The sequence below is a fragment of the Mesoplodon bidens genome (genome assembly GCF_964165515.1).
Source record: "Mesoplodon bidens genome assembly, chromosome: 3".
NCBI lineage: Eukaryota > Metazoa > Chordata > Mammalia > Artiodactyla > Ziphiidae > Mesoplodon > Mesoplodon bidens.
Genome location: NC_138178.1, coordinates 53,041,958 through 53,061,985, shown reverse-complemented (window position 1 = coordinate 53,061,985; position 20,028 = coordinate 53,041,958). Strand labels below are relative to the sequence as shown.

Here is a 20,028-nt window from a genome sequence, read left to right as displayed (position 1 = left end):
GAGTGTAAGATATATAACAAAGACTAAAATAGTGTAAGATGAAGGCCAGAATAAAAACCAGATAATGAAGCTTCTCTTTTTATTGCCAAACTTACGGAGGCACTGATGAATTTACTTCCATTCTTTCTTCAAATTACAAGTAAATGGAGAACCAAACAGCTCCTAAATTACACTTAGCTTTCTTCAGCAACGTGTTGATTGTGATGACTACTGAAGTTCACTGATTCTTTCGACATTTATTAAACACATACTATGTGCCAGGCTCTTTGCCTGATACTGTGATTACAAAAACCAAAGACTCGGTCCCCACCTTACAAGAGCTTAGAGTCTAGTGGGGAAGGAAAGTAAACAGATGATTTGAATCCAGGGTAGTGAGTGACACTTTGGGCAGACACAGGAGGGCGTTCCTAACCAGGGATGGGTTGTGGCTGAAGTCTTCCCAGAGAAACCCTTACTGAATGAAGATAAGTAGAAGTTACTGAAAGATAAGGAGAAGTTAGACAAGGGGCAGGGAGTCCGCAGAAGGAGCAGCATAAGGAAAGGAATGACAAAGCATGTTATGTTCCAGGAAATGCAATTACTGGCGCGGTTCAAAAGGTACATATGAGTTAAAGAGTGACAAAATCTAAGGCAGGAAAGAAAGATGTGGGGATCGCAAAGGACTTTGCCAGGCTACAGAGTTTAGTTTTTTTTCCCCAAGGTTATGAGGATTAAATTTGGCAGGGGTGTAAGACTTCAGTTTTAAAAACCTGTCAGCACTGTGAAAACTGTATTGGAGGAAAATAAGATTAGAGACTGGAAGACTGGTTAGGAGAGGTTGCAGAAATCTAGGCAAAAGATAAGGAGGCCTGAACAAAGAGGCAAAAATAATGGGCAAGGAGATAGATTAGAGAGTAAGGAGTTAGGAGGCTGATTAACTGTTTGGGGATCTGGGTAGATGATGGTGCTATCAAGATGGAGAGAAGAAGAGAAAGAATAGGTTTCTCCTCTTGGGATTTAGAGTTGTTGGTGGGAATTGCTGGAGAAGGAGGAAAGATGGAGAGTTGAGTTGGAGTTTCAGACATGTTGTTTGATGTACCTGTAGCAGATTCAAGGGGAGGTGTCCAGTAGGCGGATCAACTGAAGTCTGGCCCTCTGCAAAGAGGCTGGGGCTAGAGATACAAATGTGAAAACTGTATTAGTTTCCTATCGTTGCTATAAACAAATTACCACAAATTTAATGGCTTAAAGCAACACAAATTTACTCTCTTATAGTTCTGGAGGTCAGAATTATGAAATGAGTCTTACCAGGCTAAAATCAACTACTGAAGCCCACGCACCTACAGCCCGTGCTCCACAAGAGAAGCCACAGCAATGAGAAGCCCGTGCACCACAATGAAGAGTAGCCCCCGCTCGCTGCAACTAGAGGAAGTCCACACGCAGCAACGAAGACCCAACGCAGCCAAAAATAAATAAAGACTTGACCTTTAAGAAAAAAAAAAAAGAGTGAAAGGAAAATAAGCTTGAGAGGAATTGTGAAGGTTCAAAATGGTTCTGGGGATGAACGGCTTAAAGCTACCGGGAACATGCACCAGCCCAGGGGTAGAACGCTGGCAGAACATCGACATCCAATTGTGTTATTTGAAAGTGAAAACAACAGAAACTAAACACGCAAGGACTAAGAAGGGAAGGACGATCAATTTAAGGCTGCAGTTCTATAACAAAATAACCTCAATGTATGCTGAATTAAGAATGAGCAGGAGCTCTGGCCATTTTTCTCAGTCTTTAAGGAACTCTAGGGTTGGGGGGGGAGGGATAAATTAGGAGGCTGGCATTAACACATACATACTAAAATATATAAAATAGATAACCAACAAGGACCTACTGTACAGCACAGGGGACTATACTCAATATCTTGTAATAACCTGTAAGGGAAAAGAATCTGAAAAAAAAATATATCACTGAATCACTGTGCTGTATACCTGGAACTAGCATGACATTGTAAATCAACTACACTTCAGTTAATAAATAAATAAAATTTCCCTACAAAAAACCAAGAAGAACTCAAAGTAAGATGTAAAGTTTGCTAAAATATCTCAAGTCTACCGTGGTTTGAGACACACACTTAGCAAATTAGAAGAAACATTTTAAAAATGTGCAATCCATTTCAGAGAGACATAAGTATTTTCATTATGTAGTTTTTATTTTAGACGAACATTATTGTAAAAAAAAGTTCACCTGGAATAAAATCCATTTTTTCTTAAAAAAAACACAGCATCATTATCAGTACACAGTTAATGAATTGGCTTAAACAAGATTAACAACATGACAGGTCCACTTTATCTGCAGGAGCTTTTTCACATTAAGCCATTGGAGCAAAAGTAAAATATGCTGAAACTTACAGTAGGATGATTCTATGGAAAAAATGGATATTTCCCATTAGGGCATGATTTTAGTCAAATAGTTTACAGTATTTTGCTTTAAAGGGACAGTGTCAGCTGCAAATAAACAAAACCCATATATAAGGCCATAGGAATGAATTATAATTAAATTCACATTTTAAAAAAAGGTAAGAAATAAAACAAGAAGTTCTATTAGTTCTTGGCAATAAGAAATGCAATTGCATATGGCACAAGCATTTCAAAAAATGAAGTAAAATTTGAAAATATCCCTAATTGTTTGCTAATTTTCATTTCTGTAAATTTCATTTAGATTTTTTTCATACTGAACATGACACCCATTAATTTTATCAGTCTGAAAAAAGACCAATTCTACTGTAAAATTGTGCTAGCATTTGAAATTTTACTAGTATATCCTGTCCATCTAGGTCCCTCTAGGACAAGGAATTTCATTTTTAGACATTCCCCCACCCCCTTCTTTGGATATAACAAGAAGGAAAAAGGAATGTCCTTTCTGTTAAAAGAAAAATTATAAAAAATCTGACAGCAGAAATGAGTGCTTAAAATCAGAGAAAAGTAAACCAACATAATGAAATGCTATTTTAAAATTCTAAGCTTAGAAGCTCATCTCTAAAGATTAAGAACTAAATTTATAAAGAAATCTAAGTCATGAACTAGGAAAGGAAGTCTGCTTACACGTATCACTTACTGTTCACAGGAAAAACTATAAGCCTTAATACAGATTCTCAGCATTCAGAACCTGTAAAATGGAGTTATAATCTCTTATTTAGAAATTTCTGCAAACATTTATCTATATTGCACAGCTAAATTTATTAATGGAGACAGGAAGATAATACTTTTTTTGCGCTACTGGGTATGACATGTATGTTCTATCCTAAACTATCTGCTACTTTTTCCAATGATGCCTTTAGTTCAAAACAAAACATATAGTCTATATTGTGTTGGATACTTAAAGACTGGCTCACTGTTTTTCTACTAGGTATTAGAATACTAGTTAGCTAAATGAGGTATAATTAAAAAATAGTCCTTCAAAGTAAAGAGTATAGTCTTCTGAAAATTTATAACAAAGACTGCACAAAATGTTCATGTAAATAGTAAGAAACCCTGCAGCACCTCCTAACTGATGCACAGGTGGATTATTTTCTCATAATCTGTCTGAAGTAAAATATAGCTAAAATAAGTTCCCAGTGAAACGCTTTACAATCAACTGATTTACATGCTACTTAGTTACAGCACATTTTCATTGTCTGATACCCTCAGACTCCATTTGAAAAGATCTAGTCCAATCATTGTCAAAAATTAGCACACTGATAATAAAATGCAGCCACTGAACCACTAATACTGCTGCAATAAACCTTCATGTACCTTTATCCATAAAACCACAAAAATGTTCACACAAAACTAGATTTCAGCAGGGAACAGACAATTATCTGCCACTAAATTCATCTACAAATAGAAAAAATAATGCACTATATGTACATTATTAAGCAAAGTGGAATATTTATTAGGGCATTTTACCATGCAGAAAGTGAATCTCCTATGGTCTTAGCTCAAATTATATACAATTTAGCAAAGCTAAATGTAAGAAAATAGCAAGGACAATTTATTTCTATATAACAGTATATACCCCCAGTTTGCTGCTACTTCAAAGAACACTTTTAGACTCATCTAACTTTTATAGGCTCTTTCAAAGGGAAGTTCATGGAGACTAGTTATTAACCCATATGAGACAACAGAAGAGAGAGGGAAAAAAAACAAAAGCAAAGCATTCTGTTTAAAAAAAAAAAAAAAAGGCTAACCACAGAATATGTCAGTTTTGGTTTGCAGACAACCCCTGAGATATAAACCAAAGTGTTAAGACACCAAAGAGTTGGAGGTAAATTACTAAGAGAGTTACATTCATACATGGTGTCATAGCACTTGCCTTTTAGAAATTACCTTGTTACCATCCAGAAAGCTTAACTGCTGGGATCTTTTTCTGAAAATCAATGAATACAAGATGTTTTTAAGAAATTATCTTTTTTGTTCCAGAAATCTATCTAATTTTAAGATGGTAGACTTACAGTCAACTTTTGATCAAGGAACTACTGATTTTACTGGGACACCAACTGGTGCCTTTAAGCCTATAAGTAAGTACAAAAAAAAAAAAAGAAAGAAAGAAAAAATCAAGGAGATTGAAATTTGTGAACAATAAATTTAGTGAACCCATCAAAAATAGCTCTGGTATATATTTCCTGCCACTAAATTGTGCATAAGTTTTCAAACAAGTAGTAAAGGTTGACTGGTCCAAGTATTCTAATGATACATCTTAATTTGAAGCAGAATTCTCTGCGGCAACAAGCAATCCATTTCCACTTTCATCTCCCAGACTTAACTATCAAGCATCATGGTAACCTTTGTGAAACAAAACAGGCCAAACAGGAAGAATAATTATTATTTCCTAATCACCTCTTTATTACTCCCTTCTGTGTTATGACACTGAAGGCTAGAATAACAACAATGAATTTGGCACTTTAACACTAAATACCCTTTTTTCTCATGTGACGGTTTCATCTACAAAAGGCATACCAGTACCAGTGTTTGGTGAGAAAGGCAGCTAAGTTTTTTGGTTGGCTTTGGTCCAAATGGCTGGACCAGGTTCTATAACAATGCACCTGAACGGATGGAACTGGGTTCTACACATTCAACAACAGCTGTTGTAAAACTGAAACCACGCTCATATTTGCTCTAATGAAAAGGCAAGACTTTTCCTAGAGGCTGCACTAGGTCTAATTAATCTTATTTTTTAAAAAAAACGCCCAAATTAAAAAAAAATCATTATTTTCACCATTACCAAGAGCTATCTCTATGAAATTTATATCCACAAATTAATCTCTATCCCTATAGGTAAGCGTTCTGTGAACTAAGTCTAAATATAACTCTTGTTAATTCTTGTAGACAGGGATTATGATAAGAATTGGGCATTACTACTAAACCAACAGCTAAGGAGTGAATCTAAGACAAAATATATTATGTTTGCTGATATGACAGAACAATTAGATGCTGAAATAAAACCCTAAATAGTGTGTCTCTCTGTCTATGTAAAATTTCAGTTTAAGAAGCTTACACTTAGAAACAGACAACAATGTTCAATATGTTATGTTTTAGGTGAGTGATTATAATAGGTCAAACATAGGAAAGAAGAACAAATACAAAACTCAAGAAAAGCGACATTAAAGGGATTTCCAAATGCAGTGTCAATGGATTAGGCAGAGGTAATCAATAAATCACCTGAAAAAGTGATTTATTCAGCTACCCAGACTCTCTGGCAAAAAAGTCAGGAATGAAGCAAAACTCTAAACAATCTGAAGAAATAAAGAAACTGTGGCCTTTGATGAACAGATGGGCATTTTTATGAATTTTTAAGATAAATTTTATCAGAATTTAATGACTCTTTTATTTAAGAAAATCAGAGCCCTTAAATAAATGCTATCAATGCAATAACATTTGGCCATATGAACCTAAGCAGATATGCTATAATTTTCGTATATTAACCTCTGCTTTAAATGTTCTACTCTTTTTTTAAACATTCCCGAATGCAAATTTGTCTAGAACCTCATCAGACAGAAGTGTGCAGATATGAATCTCAGATTGTGCTGTAACAAGGAAAGGCTAACAACTGATGTGCAAAGTGAAAAAGAAAAAGATAGCAGCTTCTGCAACACGCAGTAAAACAGAGGAAAAACAAGTTAAGTCCTGCACGTGTCTCCACTTCATTGTTTCCACGTTTGAAAGAAGAAGCCTGTTATCTTGATGGGCCATGAGATTGGAATCCACTGCACATTCTGTGTGCAGAATCTAGGTCTAGGTTCAGCGGTGCTCTCAGTAGCAGCCAGACAAGATGATTCTGAGGCTGGGTGACCTGTGCTTTCAGAGAAGCAGGAAAGGGTCCTCTAGGTGTGCTGCAGTCTCTCAGAAAGAGTTCATCAAAGTAGCGAACAACGGAAGAAACTGGTCTTCTTTGATCGGTTTTCTGTTATTTTCACTGGTCCACCTGCCCCTGATGAATTGCTGTCATTCTAAAAAAAACAGAAGATGGAGTTAGCAAGGAAATCAAAGTTTCATGGTTTCAGCCCAATTACCTAAGAAATAAAAAAATATCTAACCATGCCATAAATGTGTCCTCAGTAGTGTTGTTAATTAGGAAGGGAACTAGTTAAGCTCTGATGTTGTCTGTTTCTTTGGAAACGGTGGGTTAATATAGGAAAAATATTTTAAGGCTAGCACCTAATATATTAACCACATATTAGGAAGTTCCTAAGTCCAGTTCAAAAAAATTATAACCAAAAGAGTGTAAAGTTTCAAGGGTAATAATGGAAACAATGTTAAGATACTGGTACAGGCAACCCCTTTCTTGGAGGTAAGAAGAGTTGGTAACATATGGTATACAATTACATGCAAGATTCAGGTTAAACCAAACTTTCCGGGATGTCGTAATGGTTCATCACTGAGATTGTTTCAAATTTAAGCAAACTTCAGCGACTTTGAGATCATAATTATATACTGATATAGAGACAGATAAAAAGTTTAATTTTGCCATTATTACTTTAATTATTCTGATCAAAATTCAATTAAAGACCACTTAATGGGGATATATGTATATGTATAGCTGATTCACTTTGTTATAAAGCAGAAACTAACACACCATTGTAAAGCAATTATACTCCAATAAAGATGTTAAAAAAATAATAAAAATAAAGACCACTTAAAGAGCCAGAGGAAAGAACTGAAACAACTGCAGCTCTGAAATAAGAAATTTGAAGAAACAGAAATAAGAATCAAAGTTTAAGCGGGTGAAAATGTAAGTCAGAGAGAAAACGGGTTAATGTGAATATATTATAATCAGGCCTATCCCTTTAATTAAATAAATAAACAACACAAATAAGAAAACAAATTTAAAAACAGCATAAGGAAAATAAAAATTATATGTCATACAAACCATTTTTCTGTTGAGTTTTGTCATTATATCCCGTGCAAGTGTAAAAAATGCCTAAAGGTAAACCAAAGATTTCATTATTATATGTTTATAATATCTTTTAAAATAGAAATGTAGCCTTTTTTTATTATTTCATTATAAAATATAAATATATTACTTTGAGGTTTTTAATTGAGAAAAGAACATAATTGCAATCACAGTAGACACATGATTACTGTAACTTACTTTTCATTTATCATATCATAAAGGTTTTCCAGTATAATCAAACTGTCATTCATCAAATATTTTCTGCACATAACATCTGGCACAAGTTCCTAATATGACACTTGTTGAATTATGGGTATAATAAGATCACTTGGGAGGCAGAGGCTCTAAAGCTCCTGGGCATCCCCAGAGTGGGGCATAGTTCCTGGTCTAGGAGATGCTGAATATCTGTTTGATAACTGAAGGAATAATTATGAATTACCCTATAGCTCTAAAATTTGTTTTCACAAAAATCTCCACCTTTTATTCCCAACCTCCTCTCTTTCAAATTGCTTTCACTCTTATACCTGAGAATATATAACCTCCCGTGTCGCAACAATCCAAAATCCAAACAGTTCCTACAGCTCAGCCTAATTCCCCACTGTGGAAATCAGTGAAATAGAAGCAGGACAAATCTCACTGGCATTTTATGCCTAGCGCCTCTTGACCCAAACCCAAGCCAAACGTTTTTAAAACCTATCATCCCTGGGACTTCCCTGGTGGTCCAGTGGTTAAGAATCCGCCTTCCAATGCAGAGGACAGGGGTTCAATCCCTGGTCGGGGAACTAAGATCCCATATGCCTCAGGGCAACTAAGCCCGTGCACCACAAGTAGAGAGCCTGTGTGCCACAACTACAGAGCCCATGAGCCGCAACTATTGAGCCCGTGCACTCTGGAGCCCGCGTGCCACAACTAGAGAGAAGCCCAACTGCCGCAATGAGGAGCCTGCCTGCTTCAACGAAAGATCCCCTGTGCTGCAACTAAGACCTGACGCAGCCAAAAATAAATTAATTAATTAATTAATAATTAAAAAAAAAAACTATCATCCCTACTTTGTTTCTACATGACTCTTAAGGCTTCCTCAGTTGTCTCCATGCTAAACCCACTGGTATGTCAGTCTGTTCCCAATCACTTCTAATGCCCCCCAAAAATGTTCAGCAAAAGGATTATTATTAAACCAGTCAAAAAGAAGCAATATGATAACTACTATTATCACTCATTGTCAGTGTCTCATTGTCACACTGGTCACCTGTGAGTCAAAGTTTCTAAGTAAGCCCATCTCAGTTTTTGAGGCTAAGTTAAAGCCCCGAGAAATCTGCTAACTTCTGCAGACTACCTGGCCAGAATAAGCAGCTTGGGCAGTCCCCAGGTCTATATTTCCATAGCTCAATGCTCTCTTCTCTCTTTTTTTTTTCGGCCACACCAAGCGGCTTGCAGGATTTTAGTTCCCTGACCAGGGGATTCCCAACTCAATAATCTCTCTAAGTCACAGGTATGATCAGGGCTCAGGACTAACAGAGACCGAAGCCTGCTCCATTAAGCCAGGGTACAGAGCTCATTCTGTGGCAGCAATCCTACGTGGGCCATCTCAGTGAGCAAGGTTTTCTCCCGTCTCCACCATTAAACCTGACTGAAGAGGCTCCCCTCTTTCTGATGAAAGGAAATCCTTTTGTAGCAAGCAGAAGGAAGCATTTTTCTGCATATCTATGGTTGAGTAAATAAATCAGTAAAGGCTTCCTGTTTCTTAACACCCATTAGCCAACCTGAAAAAATGACTGTTAGTTATTTAAAAGAAAGAAAATGTTCTGATCAGTGTCCACTAGTCGAGTCACTTAAGTCTCAATTTTTAGCCATATGTCATGGTGAAGAATGAATAGCTTGAGAAATTAAATGTTTATGAAACCATCAGTTTTATTGTTAAATAAATTATGTGTATTAACACATAGTACATGTATTATTTTTATGATCAGTTTTTAAAATGTTTTTAAAAAAGAAAATATTATCAACAACTCTGCGCTTGGTAAAGAAAATCTATTCTTAGAAGACCTTAGATAATTTGGTCTTAACAGTTAACTTACTGAAAACTTATTAAAACTACTCTCTGATAAACACACTTTCTTATTTCTACTTAATGCCATAGTGTTAAAATGTATCATGCTTAATCGACTTCAAACATGGACACTAAGGGAATCTGTTCAATAAGCTAACAGTTTAATTCTCTCTTGAGAGAGTGCAGACATGAAAGTAATTAAGACTCTGTGCTACACGCTACTGTAGGATGACATGGACAATGATAAATGAGCAGAGGACAGTGTGCTTGGTCGGCCAGAGAAGGATTTCCAGCTTCCCAAACAAAGGGCAAAACTGAACTTAACCTGAACTTCCATCTTCTGTTCAGTGACCATTTTTGGGGGTTTTTTTGGCTGTGTTGGGTCTTCGTTGCTGCACGCGGGCTTTCTCTAGTTGCAGCGAGCGGGGGTTACTCTTTGCAGGCTTCTCATTGCAGTGGCTTCTCTTGTTGAGGAGCATGGGCTCTAGGCACGCGGGCTTCAGTAATTGTGGCCCGCGGGCTCAGTAGTTGTGGCCCGAGGGCTCAGTAGTTACTCCACAGCACATGGGATCTTCCTAGACCAGGGCTCGATCCCGTGTTCCCTGCACTGGCAGGCAGATTCTTAACCACTGCGCCACCAGGGAAGCCCTGTTCAGTGACTCTTAATTGAGCAATCTAATATATCCCATGTGGAGGACGGGTGTTAGAAATCCAACAACCAGGATCCACATAAAAGTCAGAAGCATAAACGTTTACAGAATGGAAGTGGATTTCCCACAAGGCATTCACTAAGTCAGAAAAATATCAAGGCTTGGAGAGTTGCTTGAACACAGGCACCTAAGACACTAATGCTACTACGTAATAAGTCACCAAAAAATTCCTTCTCACCTCTTCTACATTCGTACTGGATTTTGCGCTTGTCTCCAAGAATTTAATCCCATAGTCAATTGCTAACTGAAAGACAAAGAGAGACATTTAAATTCAGTGCACGTTTCTTGAACATATAGAGCATTTATATTTTTTAGGTTTTTCAGAGTCCTAAAGGGAGAGTACCTAGTTCAGAACTCCTGTGGTTCTCAAATTTCTTTGCTTTCTTCTACTGTATCATGTTTGAAATTTAGATATCTAACTTCATCACCACAAGTAAGTAAAATGGCACCACTTCCACTCAAAACATAAGTTAAGTACTTCCCTTTTTTTCGATTATACCTGTAGTTCTCTAATAAAATCACTAGCAAACCTATGAGACGCTCACCCCTATCATTAATTTGGGATACATTTGCCCCTTTCATCTGCTCCCAAAGTACAAACCTCCAACGGTTACTATTGTAACTTTTCATTATTTTTTAATAAATTGGTGCATAAAAGAACAAAAGCTTAAAATACTAAGTACTCACTGCTTGGGTTTCTATTGATTGTGGCAAATTGTGAACTCTTCTACATTTCCATCTATTTCCAAAGAGGTCCCAGTTCATTTGCAACACCAAGATTAAGTGAATGTTTTTAGGGGAAAAAAGTTCGCAGTCAGATTGAAAAACAAAATGCATTTTGCACGTATCACTAAAAGAAGTCTAAAGCAAAATTCCAAGACAAAAAATTGAAGCCTCTAAGTCAATTTGGAAAATGTCATAGAAATGAATACGTACATGTAATAAACTCTTGTTTTGCAGGACATAAAATAGAGAAATGCCTACAAATGATATCCGTAGCTTAATGAAGAGTTTAAAACTCCATAATGACCTAAATCTAATATGTAGTAAAATATTCTTAGAAAAAAAAATGAATTGAAAAATGATTACTGTTGAAACTTCACCTATCCTACTACTTTTTTTTTCAAAGAGAATGAACTGGTTTAACTTCAAAACTGGGCATTTACACACAGATATGGAAGAAATAGCCTGAACTCTAAGCTGCAGGAATCTGAAAAAGGACCAATTTGTATCTCCCAGAAAACAGCAAATTCTTTAGGAATGAGTCATGACTACACAGTATATGGAGTTGGAGCTCGAATACTAATTCATACCATTCAAGTATGGATTACAACCCTTTTGTTGTTTTTTTAACAGATTAAAATATAGATGTTTTTAAAACTTAAATCAATAATTAAATAATAGTAAGAAAATGAATGCTTAACGTGAGTAGATTCCAATCTTTATGCATTCAGTTCAAATTTACCTTCTCCCCTCTTTCTTTTGACACTTGTCTTTTGTCATTCATATCACATTTGTTGCCCAGGATCATTCTTTCAACATCTGAAGAGGCATGCTGCAGGGAGAAAACAGTATGTCAGACAACCTGAGAAAAACACAGTTACTCAATAGGCAAATCTTAACCTGTCAGAAACAGATCCAGAAATTTAATTATAAGACAAATAATCTTTCACTCAACACAAGGCCTGATTCACAGAAAAATTTTAAAGATGAGAGGAGGGGAAAGCTGCAGCGTAAGAGTCCATGCAAACTTTTTTCCCAAAGGCTTGCAGTCATTCTCATGTCTTTTTTGGTACATGAACAAACAAAAATAAAACTTAAAGTTATCTAACAAAAAAACTTCCAAATGTTAGTTTGGGTCAAAGAAGGGAGAAAACCTCAGTACTAAGTGAGCCAATGCAGAAGGTATTCTGGATTCTGAACTACTTAAACAATAAATTCACGTAGGTTAATATAAATGTGTACGAAATTATTTCAGAGTCAGATTTCTTTCTGAAACGTCAAAGACATTTAAAAAAATCTTCATACCAATCAAACTGGAACTAAACCAAATTTTAAATATATAAGATGAAGAAAATCTTAGAAGGGCAAAATGATAAACTGCCAGAATAAAGATATATTTTTGTCCGTCAAACAGCATGGTGGAACAGACAGAACCTGAGAACCAGAGGTTTTAATCCTCGCTCTCCTTTTTAAAGGCTCTATGAGCACATGCAAGTCACCTCTTTCTGGCCTCAGTCCTCTCATGTGTAAAATGGGGGCTTAGATTAAATTATTTTCAAGATAAGGGCCAAGTTTAAAATTCTGTGAAACTGCTCCTCTGTCTGTACCCCCCCAGTCCAGCAGAGAAGTCAGACTGGCGGTACCAGAGATGTCACCCTCCCTGGCACTCCTCAGAGCAGAGGGCCTGACCTGCCTACGTCCTACTTCCTAGCAGCTCAGCTGAGTAATAGGGAGACACTCCCTGAGTGTCTCCCTGAGACACTTATAAAGGGAGGAGCCCTTTATAAGCACCCAGCAGGACTCTTCTCTAGTATCCATTCTCTTTCCATACATACCTCTTCAATGTTTCTTATCCAATTTTTAATATTGTCAAAGGACTTTTCATTTGTGATGTCATAGACCAGCATAATTCCCTATAAGAGGAAAAAAGACCATTATTTAGTACTTTATACATTTAAAGTTAAAGAATATAATGTCAATGTACTCTTTTCCTCCAGAAAGCTTGTGTTTGTCCTTTTTCTATCTTTATAAAAGGAATTTATAATAAAAATTTTAAGTACAGAGAAACAGAAATAAATAAAATCTTCCATTGTCTCACCATGTAAAAAAATACTCTGTTAACATTTATTTCACTTTTAACCTTTAATGAATTAGTGATTATGGTAAAGATGATACACCCTTCCTACCTGGCCTCATATAATAAAACTGGCACCAACTGAAGCTAAAAGGATACTTAAGTTAAAATAGAGATAACATTGAGAGTAAGAGGTAATCGTTTCTGTTGTGCACTTGTTTATTCTAAGCAGAAATTATCTTGTTTCTGACTCTTATACTAAGATTGTAACCATATGGCTTTAGATTTCTTTCTTTTTATATGAACTGACTGAAATGTTACTAAACTAAAAAAAGTTACTATTTGTCTAAGTAAATCACAGACACTTAAAATATAATGCATTTGTTACACAGTTTAATGAAAAGCATCCTCATCATATTTTAGAAGACCCCACGTCTGGTATTTTTAAACGGTTTATCTTCTAAATGTTTCAACTGACACCTGTATGCTACCTATTCCAAAATCTGTATCACAAGACCACACTTGTGTATTAAGTGCTAGATCCACCCCCCGTCCATCCATTTCAACAAATATTTAGTGAGCACCTACTATGTGCCTGATAGTACACCAAATGCTACTAGTAGTGAATAAGATAGGCAAGGCCCCTTCTTCTCACGGATGGCTAGCAAAGAAAACAATGAACCAATAATTATATAATTAATTATAATTTAGACAGTCGCTATGAAGAAGCATGAGGAGATCTGAGTAAAAATGCTAACCTAATCTGGTTGAGGGGCTGGGGTGGCTCAGGGAAGGTTTCCCTGAGAAAATGACATTAAAGCCAAGGCCTGAGGGCTGAGTAGACTTGAACTGGGCAAAGGGGTAGAGGCTGGAGTGAAGAGGGGAAGCCCTCAGTGCCTGGGACATAGCAGAAATGTGATAAATATCTTGCTCACCAGGAAGGCCCAGAACCTACTAGGTTGAGTAAAAGACTGTCAGCTTGGCAAGACTGCCCAGATCCAATGGGAGAAGGGCACAAGATGAGGCCGAAGACATAGACAGGGTCAGGTGTGCCTTGGAGAACACTGACAGGGCATCGGCTCCCAGATGGCCCCTGTGGTCACCGAAAACTCAACTAAGTGAAATAGGAAGTTTTCTTTGTCCCCTTCAAATCTTCTCTTCCTCCTTGTACTCTCGTTTTGAAGAAGGGCCATACATCCCTGCCAGCCAGCCCAAGCAGACCCCTGGGAGTAATCTGCTCCACCACCAGTCAGTCACTAAGTCCTGTAGACTCAACAACCTCCACATTTCCGCAGTCTGATACCCCACACGCAAGGCCTTACTCACATTCTCATCAATTAGCCTTTACCTGGATGACTTACGTCTCCCTGCTTTCATTCTTAACCTCCTCTAATCCACTCTCCATAAGGGCACCAGAGTTATCACTTCATTGCTTAAAATCCTTTGGCATCTCGCCATTGTACTCATAATTAAAATTCCTTAAATAGCAGACAAAATCTTTCAGGGTCTGGCTTCCAACTTTGTAAATAAATACAAAATATAAATGTAAATAAATATAAATCATATAAAATACACATAGATAAAAGAATCCAGGAAACATAGCAAAATGTTAACAGAAGTTATCTCTTATGGTGGTGGGATTTCAGATGATTTCCTAGGATTTTCAAAGCTTTCTATACTACATGTAACCTTCTGACAACCAGAAAAATATACATTATTATTTAAATTTAAATGACAAACAATATTCTTCTCTATCCTCCCTCCTCCTAGCCTCAAATGCAAATGTTTAACTTTGGCTACATTGTAAAGTAGATTTTACAACTACCAAGGTAATTAAAAAAAAACAATCAAAGTGGAGAACTGTACACTTAAATGTTAAATTTTATGTCACATCTATTTTACCATAATTTTTAAAAGCCTCAAAATGCAATCTGAATAATTCCTGATTCAAACAGCTTAGCTACCTACAATAGTAAAATTAAGCAAAAAATTGCCAGAGCTTTACTTCCCTTTGGGCTATGTGGACAACCTTGATCTTTACTGCCGTCTGTCAAGTAGCACTCTGGGTGGTTAGCACAGGAAGTGTGAACACAGTGTAGTGGTTAAGGGCACAGATTCTGGAGTCAGAGGCATCAAGTCTGGGCTCCACCACATGCTACCTGGGAGATCCTGGAGAAGTTATTTTATCCCTCTCAGTCTGTGTTTGGGAAATGAGGACAGCACATCTTCCACACTGGATTTCTGAGGATCTACTGAGATATTATTTGTAAAGTACTTTACCTAGAATCCAGGACACAGCTTGGACTCAATAATTGGCAACAATTATTAATTTATATCTTTGGTTTCAGTAGAAGAAACCCTTTGACTATTCCCTATGTTTGTAAGCTAACTGATATTATGAATCAGCTGGAAATACTAGTTCCGGTATACCAAGTAAAAACTTTATATATCTGGTATACATACCTTTAACAACGGCCTCCTAAGAGTTCACAAGACAGTACTGAGAAATGGTGATAATGCAATGATATGGTCCCTTTTCCCCCCAAAGCCCGATTGTCCGTCAGGGTTACTGCTATGCCTACAAATGTAGCTGAATAGTTTGAAATAGACCAAAGGACTCTGCCACGGTGTCAGACTCAGTACTGTGCTTACCAAAACACCGCATACCTGAGCCAACCAAACTAAACCTGCCAGAACCACCACCTGTTGAAATGAGAACACAACGGCCCCACATCCCACTGGAACAGATGACACGCAGGATCCAAGACTCAAGTAGAGCAGGATTTCGTGAACATGTATCTAAGATTGTTTCTAGGTCTGAAATTGTTCACTGATTCACTCCTTCAGCAAGTATTTACTGAGCATCTACTATGTGCAAGGCACTGGCATTTGTAGTAAAACAAGAGACAAAAATCCCTACCTTCAAAATGAAAAGGACAAGATATCTTAGAACAGCAACAATTTCTAATTATTTGCCGTCATGTGAAAAAAGGCTAGGCAGTAGATAAATGAAATCTAAATTAAAGAACACATTTCAGTGATCTCTTTCCTTATACCATGAACTAGAGCTACACAGCCAAGGAAGACACTTGCTCCACATTCTAAGTGTTCTTGCCCACTCTGTATTGAAAACAAGCTTGCAAGTGGTATCAATACATCATTCCTAGAAAATAAAAAAAATTGGTCAATATAAAGGCCTGTGTTGGGCTTCCCTGGTGGCGCAGTGGTTGAGAGTCTGCCTGCCGATGCAGGGAACACGGGTTCGTGCCCCGGGCCGGGAAGATCCCACATGCCGCGGAGCGGCTGGACCCGTGAGCCATGGCTGCTGAGCCTGTGCTCCACAACGGGAGAGGCCACAGCAGTGAGAGGCCCGCGTACAGGGAAAAAAAAAAAGGCCTGTGTTTATAAGATGCCTCTAATCAAAATTACCTATAAACTATTCTAAATCATCCCTGTTAAGATGTTCTTATTTACCCCCAAAATCCTTTCTGGAGGAAATAAACAACAAACAAACTTCTCCACACAAGGTAAGTCCCTTCCCTTTGATTCCAATCTAAGCAAAGTAGAGAGTAGCTGACAACTGCCCTTCTTAAAAGGATGACCTTTTACAATCTTCAAAGTATTATAGGGTGGAGAACACATACATATAAAATGGTTAGTGGTATAGAGTCCCAAGGTGGTAGAGCTTCAAAAAGGAATTCCCGGGCCTCCCTGGTGGCGCAGTGGTTGAGAGTCCGCCTGCCGATGCAGGGGATATGGGTTCGTGCCCCGGTCTGGGAGGATCCCATATGCCGCGGAGCGGCTGGGCCCGTGAGCCATGGCCGCTGGGCCTGCGCATCCGGAGCCTGTGCTCCGCAACGGGAGAGGCCACAACAGTGAGAGGCCCACATACCGCAAAAAAAAGAAAAAAAAGAAAAAAAAAAAAAAGGAATTCCCAAAAGGAATCTCCAACTTCTGTGTGGGGATGTCACTGGCACTCAAATACTGGAGGGTGAGTGGCAGTGGAGGAGGGAGAGCAGCATAATAGAGGGATCTGTGGATTCAGATCGCACCTTCCTGTGGCAAAGGGACAGCTAAGACCCCTACAGCTCCGTCATGTCCACACCACTCTCAGAAGCACAACGGTCTTTTATGCAATGAGCTGGGTAGGTTGGCAGCTGGCACCTCAGAGTCTACTAGGCTGGGCTACGTGATCTCAACTGTTCAACCTTCCAAGACTCTCTGAGCATATTGGGTTTCATCATCATTTAAAGCTCCAAGTTATACCTGGCTTAGGCCTAAAAGCCAGAGATAAAGCCTGGTTCTGGGTCAGACGTTTTAGGCTTGGTTCAGTAGAGCTCAGCTTCTAAGCTGCCTTATTCACCACTGTACTCACAGCACTACACAGAATCTACCCTGAGCCAACAATATAATGGGTTGTATAGATGAAGCATCTTAGGATGGAAAAGAGCCAAGTGATGAGGTTATGATAACAAGGATAAGGCTAGGATGTAGCACAGAAGGACTTGGTAGTCAAGATTCACCAGATTCTAAGCCTCAGAGAGTCACAGATCATTTGGCTACTTCCTGGCCAGCTGGCAGAATGCTGGTGGAGGAGACTCCAGAGAGATGAGCCAATAGGAGTGGATGTTGTGGAGCTGGTGAGAGCTAAGGGATGATGGTGGCAGGGCTGAATGGGGAGAGGGTGCAAGAAATGAATATTTAGTCACAGAGCTTGTGGTTTGCTAAGATTTGGCAAAGGTATTAATAAAAGGACAAAGCACAAAAATACACGATCACTCAGAATGTGTGGAGGAGTTCTAAAACCGCTCCAAGCTAATTACATGATTAATATAATGAAGACCAATGGTAGAGTACACAGCTACTAAACACAAAACATAAAAACCCCTTTAAATGTCTTGTTTGCACATCAAAAAATCTATTTTCTCCAATGTACTAGACTCTAGCTTGAATCTTACAAATGTGACGAATGAATATTCATGTTTTACTTCCACAAAACCTTAAAACACACTCACCATAGCTCCTCTATAGTATGCTGTCGTGATGGTTCGAAATCTTTCCTGACCCGCTGTGTCCCTAAAATTTGAAACAAAGGAGAGAGTGGTTTGCAAAGTCATCACAAGAATCGCTGAGGAGACACTCGAAGCTGTAGGAGATATAATTGTGGTCTGCTCACAAATGCAGTGGTTTCAGGGAGATGGGGAACGAGACCCAAAGGGAGCCTGTTGCGCCTCTGGAAGCCTGTCGGGAGCTCACAATGACTTGGGTGAAAAACTTGGACCTTGATGACAAAAGCAGCAACAGGAAAATGCATGGTCCTACTAGGAACTGGCATGTTGTGTTCGTCAGTCAGATGAGGAACAGAATAGAGAATAGTTCTAAATTCTTGGACTCCTAGAGGCAGTTCTAATCCTTTTTATAAATGCCCAATGATTAAGGCATTTTGCTCTCTTGACTGAAAGTCTGATTTCTGTACAAAGCAAGCAGTTGGGCTGGACTTACTACCGTGTAAATTCTGCTCATCAGAGCACACTAAAATGGGTCTCCTCAAGAATTTTTTCAGCTCTAGAGCCCGTGATTAAATGAGAGTGTGGAGTTCAACACATAATTGTTGACAAAGACTTCAAAATATGAACAATACCTCAAAATTACATCAACTTGCATTTATTCTTGGTTTTCTGGAGGATGACGTACCATTTAAATACATTCTGAAAAATGCCAACATTTCGAATTACATTTACCAAAGCAACCCCTATAAAGGAAGACAAATTTCCTTGATATCTGGGAAAAATCAATATTCCTAAAAGGAAAAAAAAGCATTTGTGGAAATACACTAAAAAAGAAGCATTTGTGGAAATATACTAAAAATCTAACACACACCAAACCCAAATGAGATAAAGGCCTAAGGGAAATATAGTAAATTTAAAACATTAATAAATACCTTACCATTTATGTATACCTTACATAAAATGTATACCTTACATAAAATACTTTCACATGGTGCTCAAATGATGCCCACCACAGCCCAATTTGGTGGTATTACCATCACCCTTGTTCTGCAGAAGAGGAAACAGGCTCAGGTGGGCTGTGGTCCCAGTTCTGCCACTAAACAGCTCATACCCTTGAATGAGACTCAAGCATTCTAGACCTTGGCTGTTTAGTGCAGGCCCTGGCCTCACACTACCATCATCTTATCCTGCCATCCTCTCACTGATCAGGATTAGATACACAGGCACTTGTTTGGGACTCAGCAAACAAATCATGAGGAAAACAGGGGCCAAACACCATTGAGCAGACTAACCATATTTTATTTATTTATTGATTGATTTTTGGCTGCGTTGGGTCTTCATTGCTGCGCACGGGCTTCTCTAGCTGCGGCAAGCGGGGGCTACTCTTCGCTGTGGTGCGCGAGCTTCTCATTGCGGTGGCTTCTCTTGTTGCGGAGCATGGGCTCTAGGTGCGCGGGCTTCAGTAGTTGTGGCACGTGGGCTCTAGAGCGCAGGCTCAATAGCTGTCGTGCACGGGCTTAGTCACTCCATGTCATGTGGGATCTTCCCGGACTAGGGCTCGAACCAGTGTCTCCTGCATTGGCAGGTGGATTCTTAACCACTGTGCCACCAGGGAAGCACAGAATAACCATATTTTGATTCTAACATGCTACTTGATTTAGAACCAACTCTGCAGCAAGGATGGAGGAGAAACCCTACCATCCTAAATGCAGGTCATGAAGATTGAATGGAGACTACTTTGCTGCCAAGAGGACTGATAAATAGTGCCATGGGGTTCCAATTAGCTGATTACCCACAGGCTCCTAGAAACATTCCTTATTGTTATGATCAGGACTGTACAGCACAGAGTCAGAGATTCTCTTCGCTTACCCCTTAAAAAATTTTTTTTTCTTTAAAATATTTGACTCTTATTAAATACCAATAAATGAGAAGAGTAGCTTGTGGTGACCTACACAATGTTTTCCAGTGAAGTATACGGGGAACCTCTATATAAGGCTAATACATGAAGCTGACACAAGGTTCCAGGAGATTTGGGTAGGTGTCCCAGCTCCATCACTAACCCAG

At 38.4% G+C, this 20,028-nt stretch overlaps 1 protein-coding gene across 1 annotated transcript in view; it reads right to left on the bottom strand.

Moving 5' to 3' along the window:
• Positions 1–2,161: 2,161 nt before the first annotated feature.
• The window catches only part of RAB8B (RAB8B, member RAS oncogene family), a 66,970-nt gene continuing 49,103 nt past the window's right edge, over positions 2,162–20,028 (bottom strand). The window contains exons 3-8 of the mRNA XM_081229378.1: positions 17,971–18,031; positions 12,717–12,794; positions 11,624–11,713; positions 10,337–10,402; positions 7,378–7,428; positions 2,162–6,457 (exon numbers count right to left, since the gene is read on the bottom strand). Of these exons, the coding sequence (XP_081085504.1) occupies positions 6,365–6,457; positions 7,378–7,428; positions 10,337–10,402; positions 11,624–11,713; positions 12,717–12,794; positions 17,971–18,031 (439 nt within the window). The 3' untranslated portion in view covers positions 2,162–6,364. The remainder of the gene's footprint in view (positions 6,458–7,377; positions 7,429–10,336; positions 10,403–11,623; positions 11,714–12,716; positions 12,795–17,970; positions 18,032–20,028) is intronic.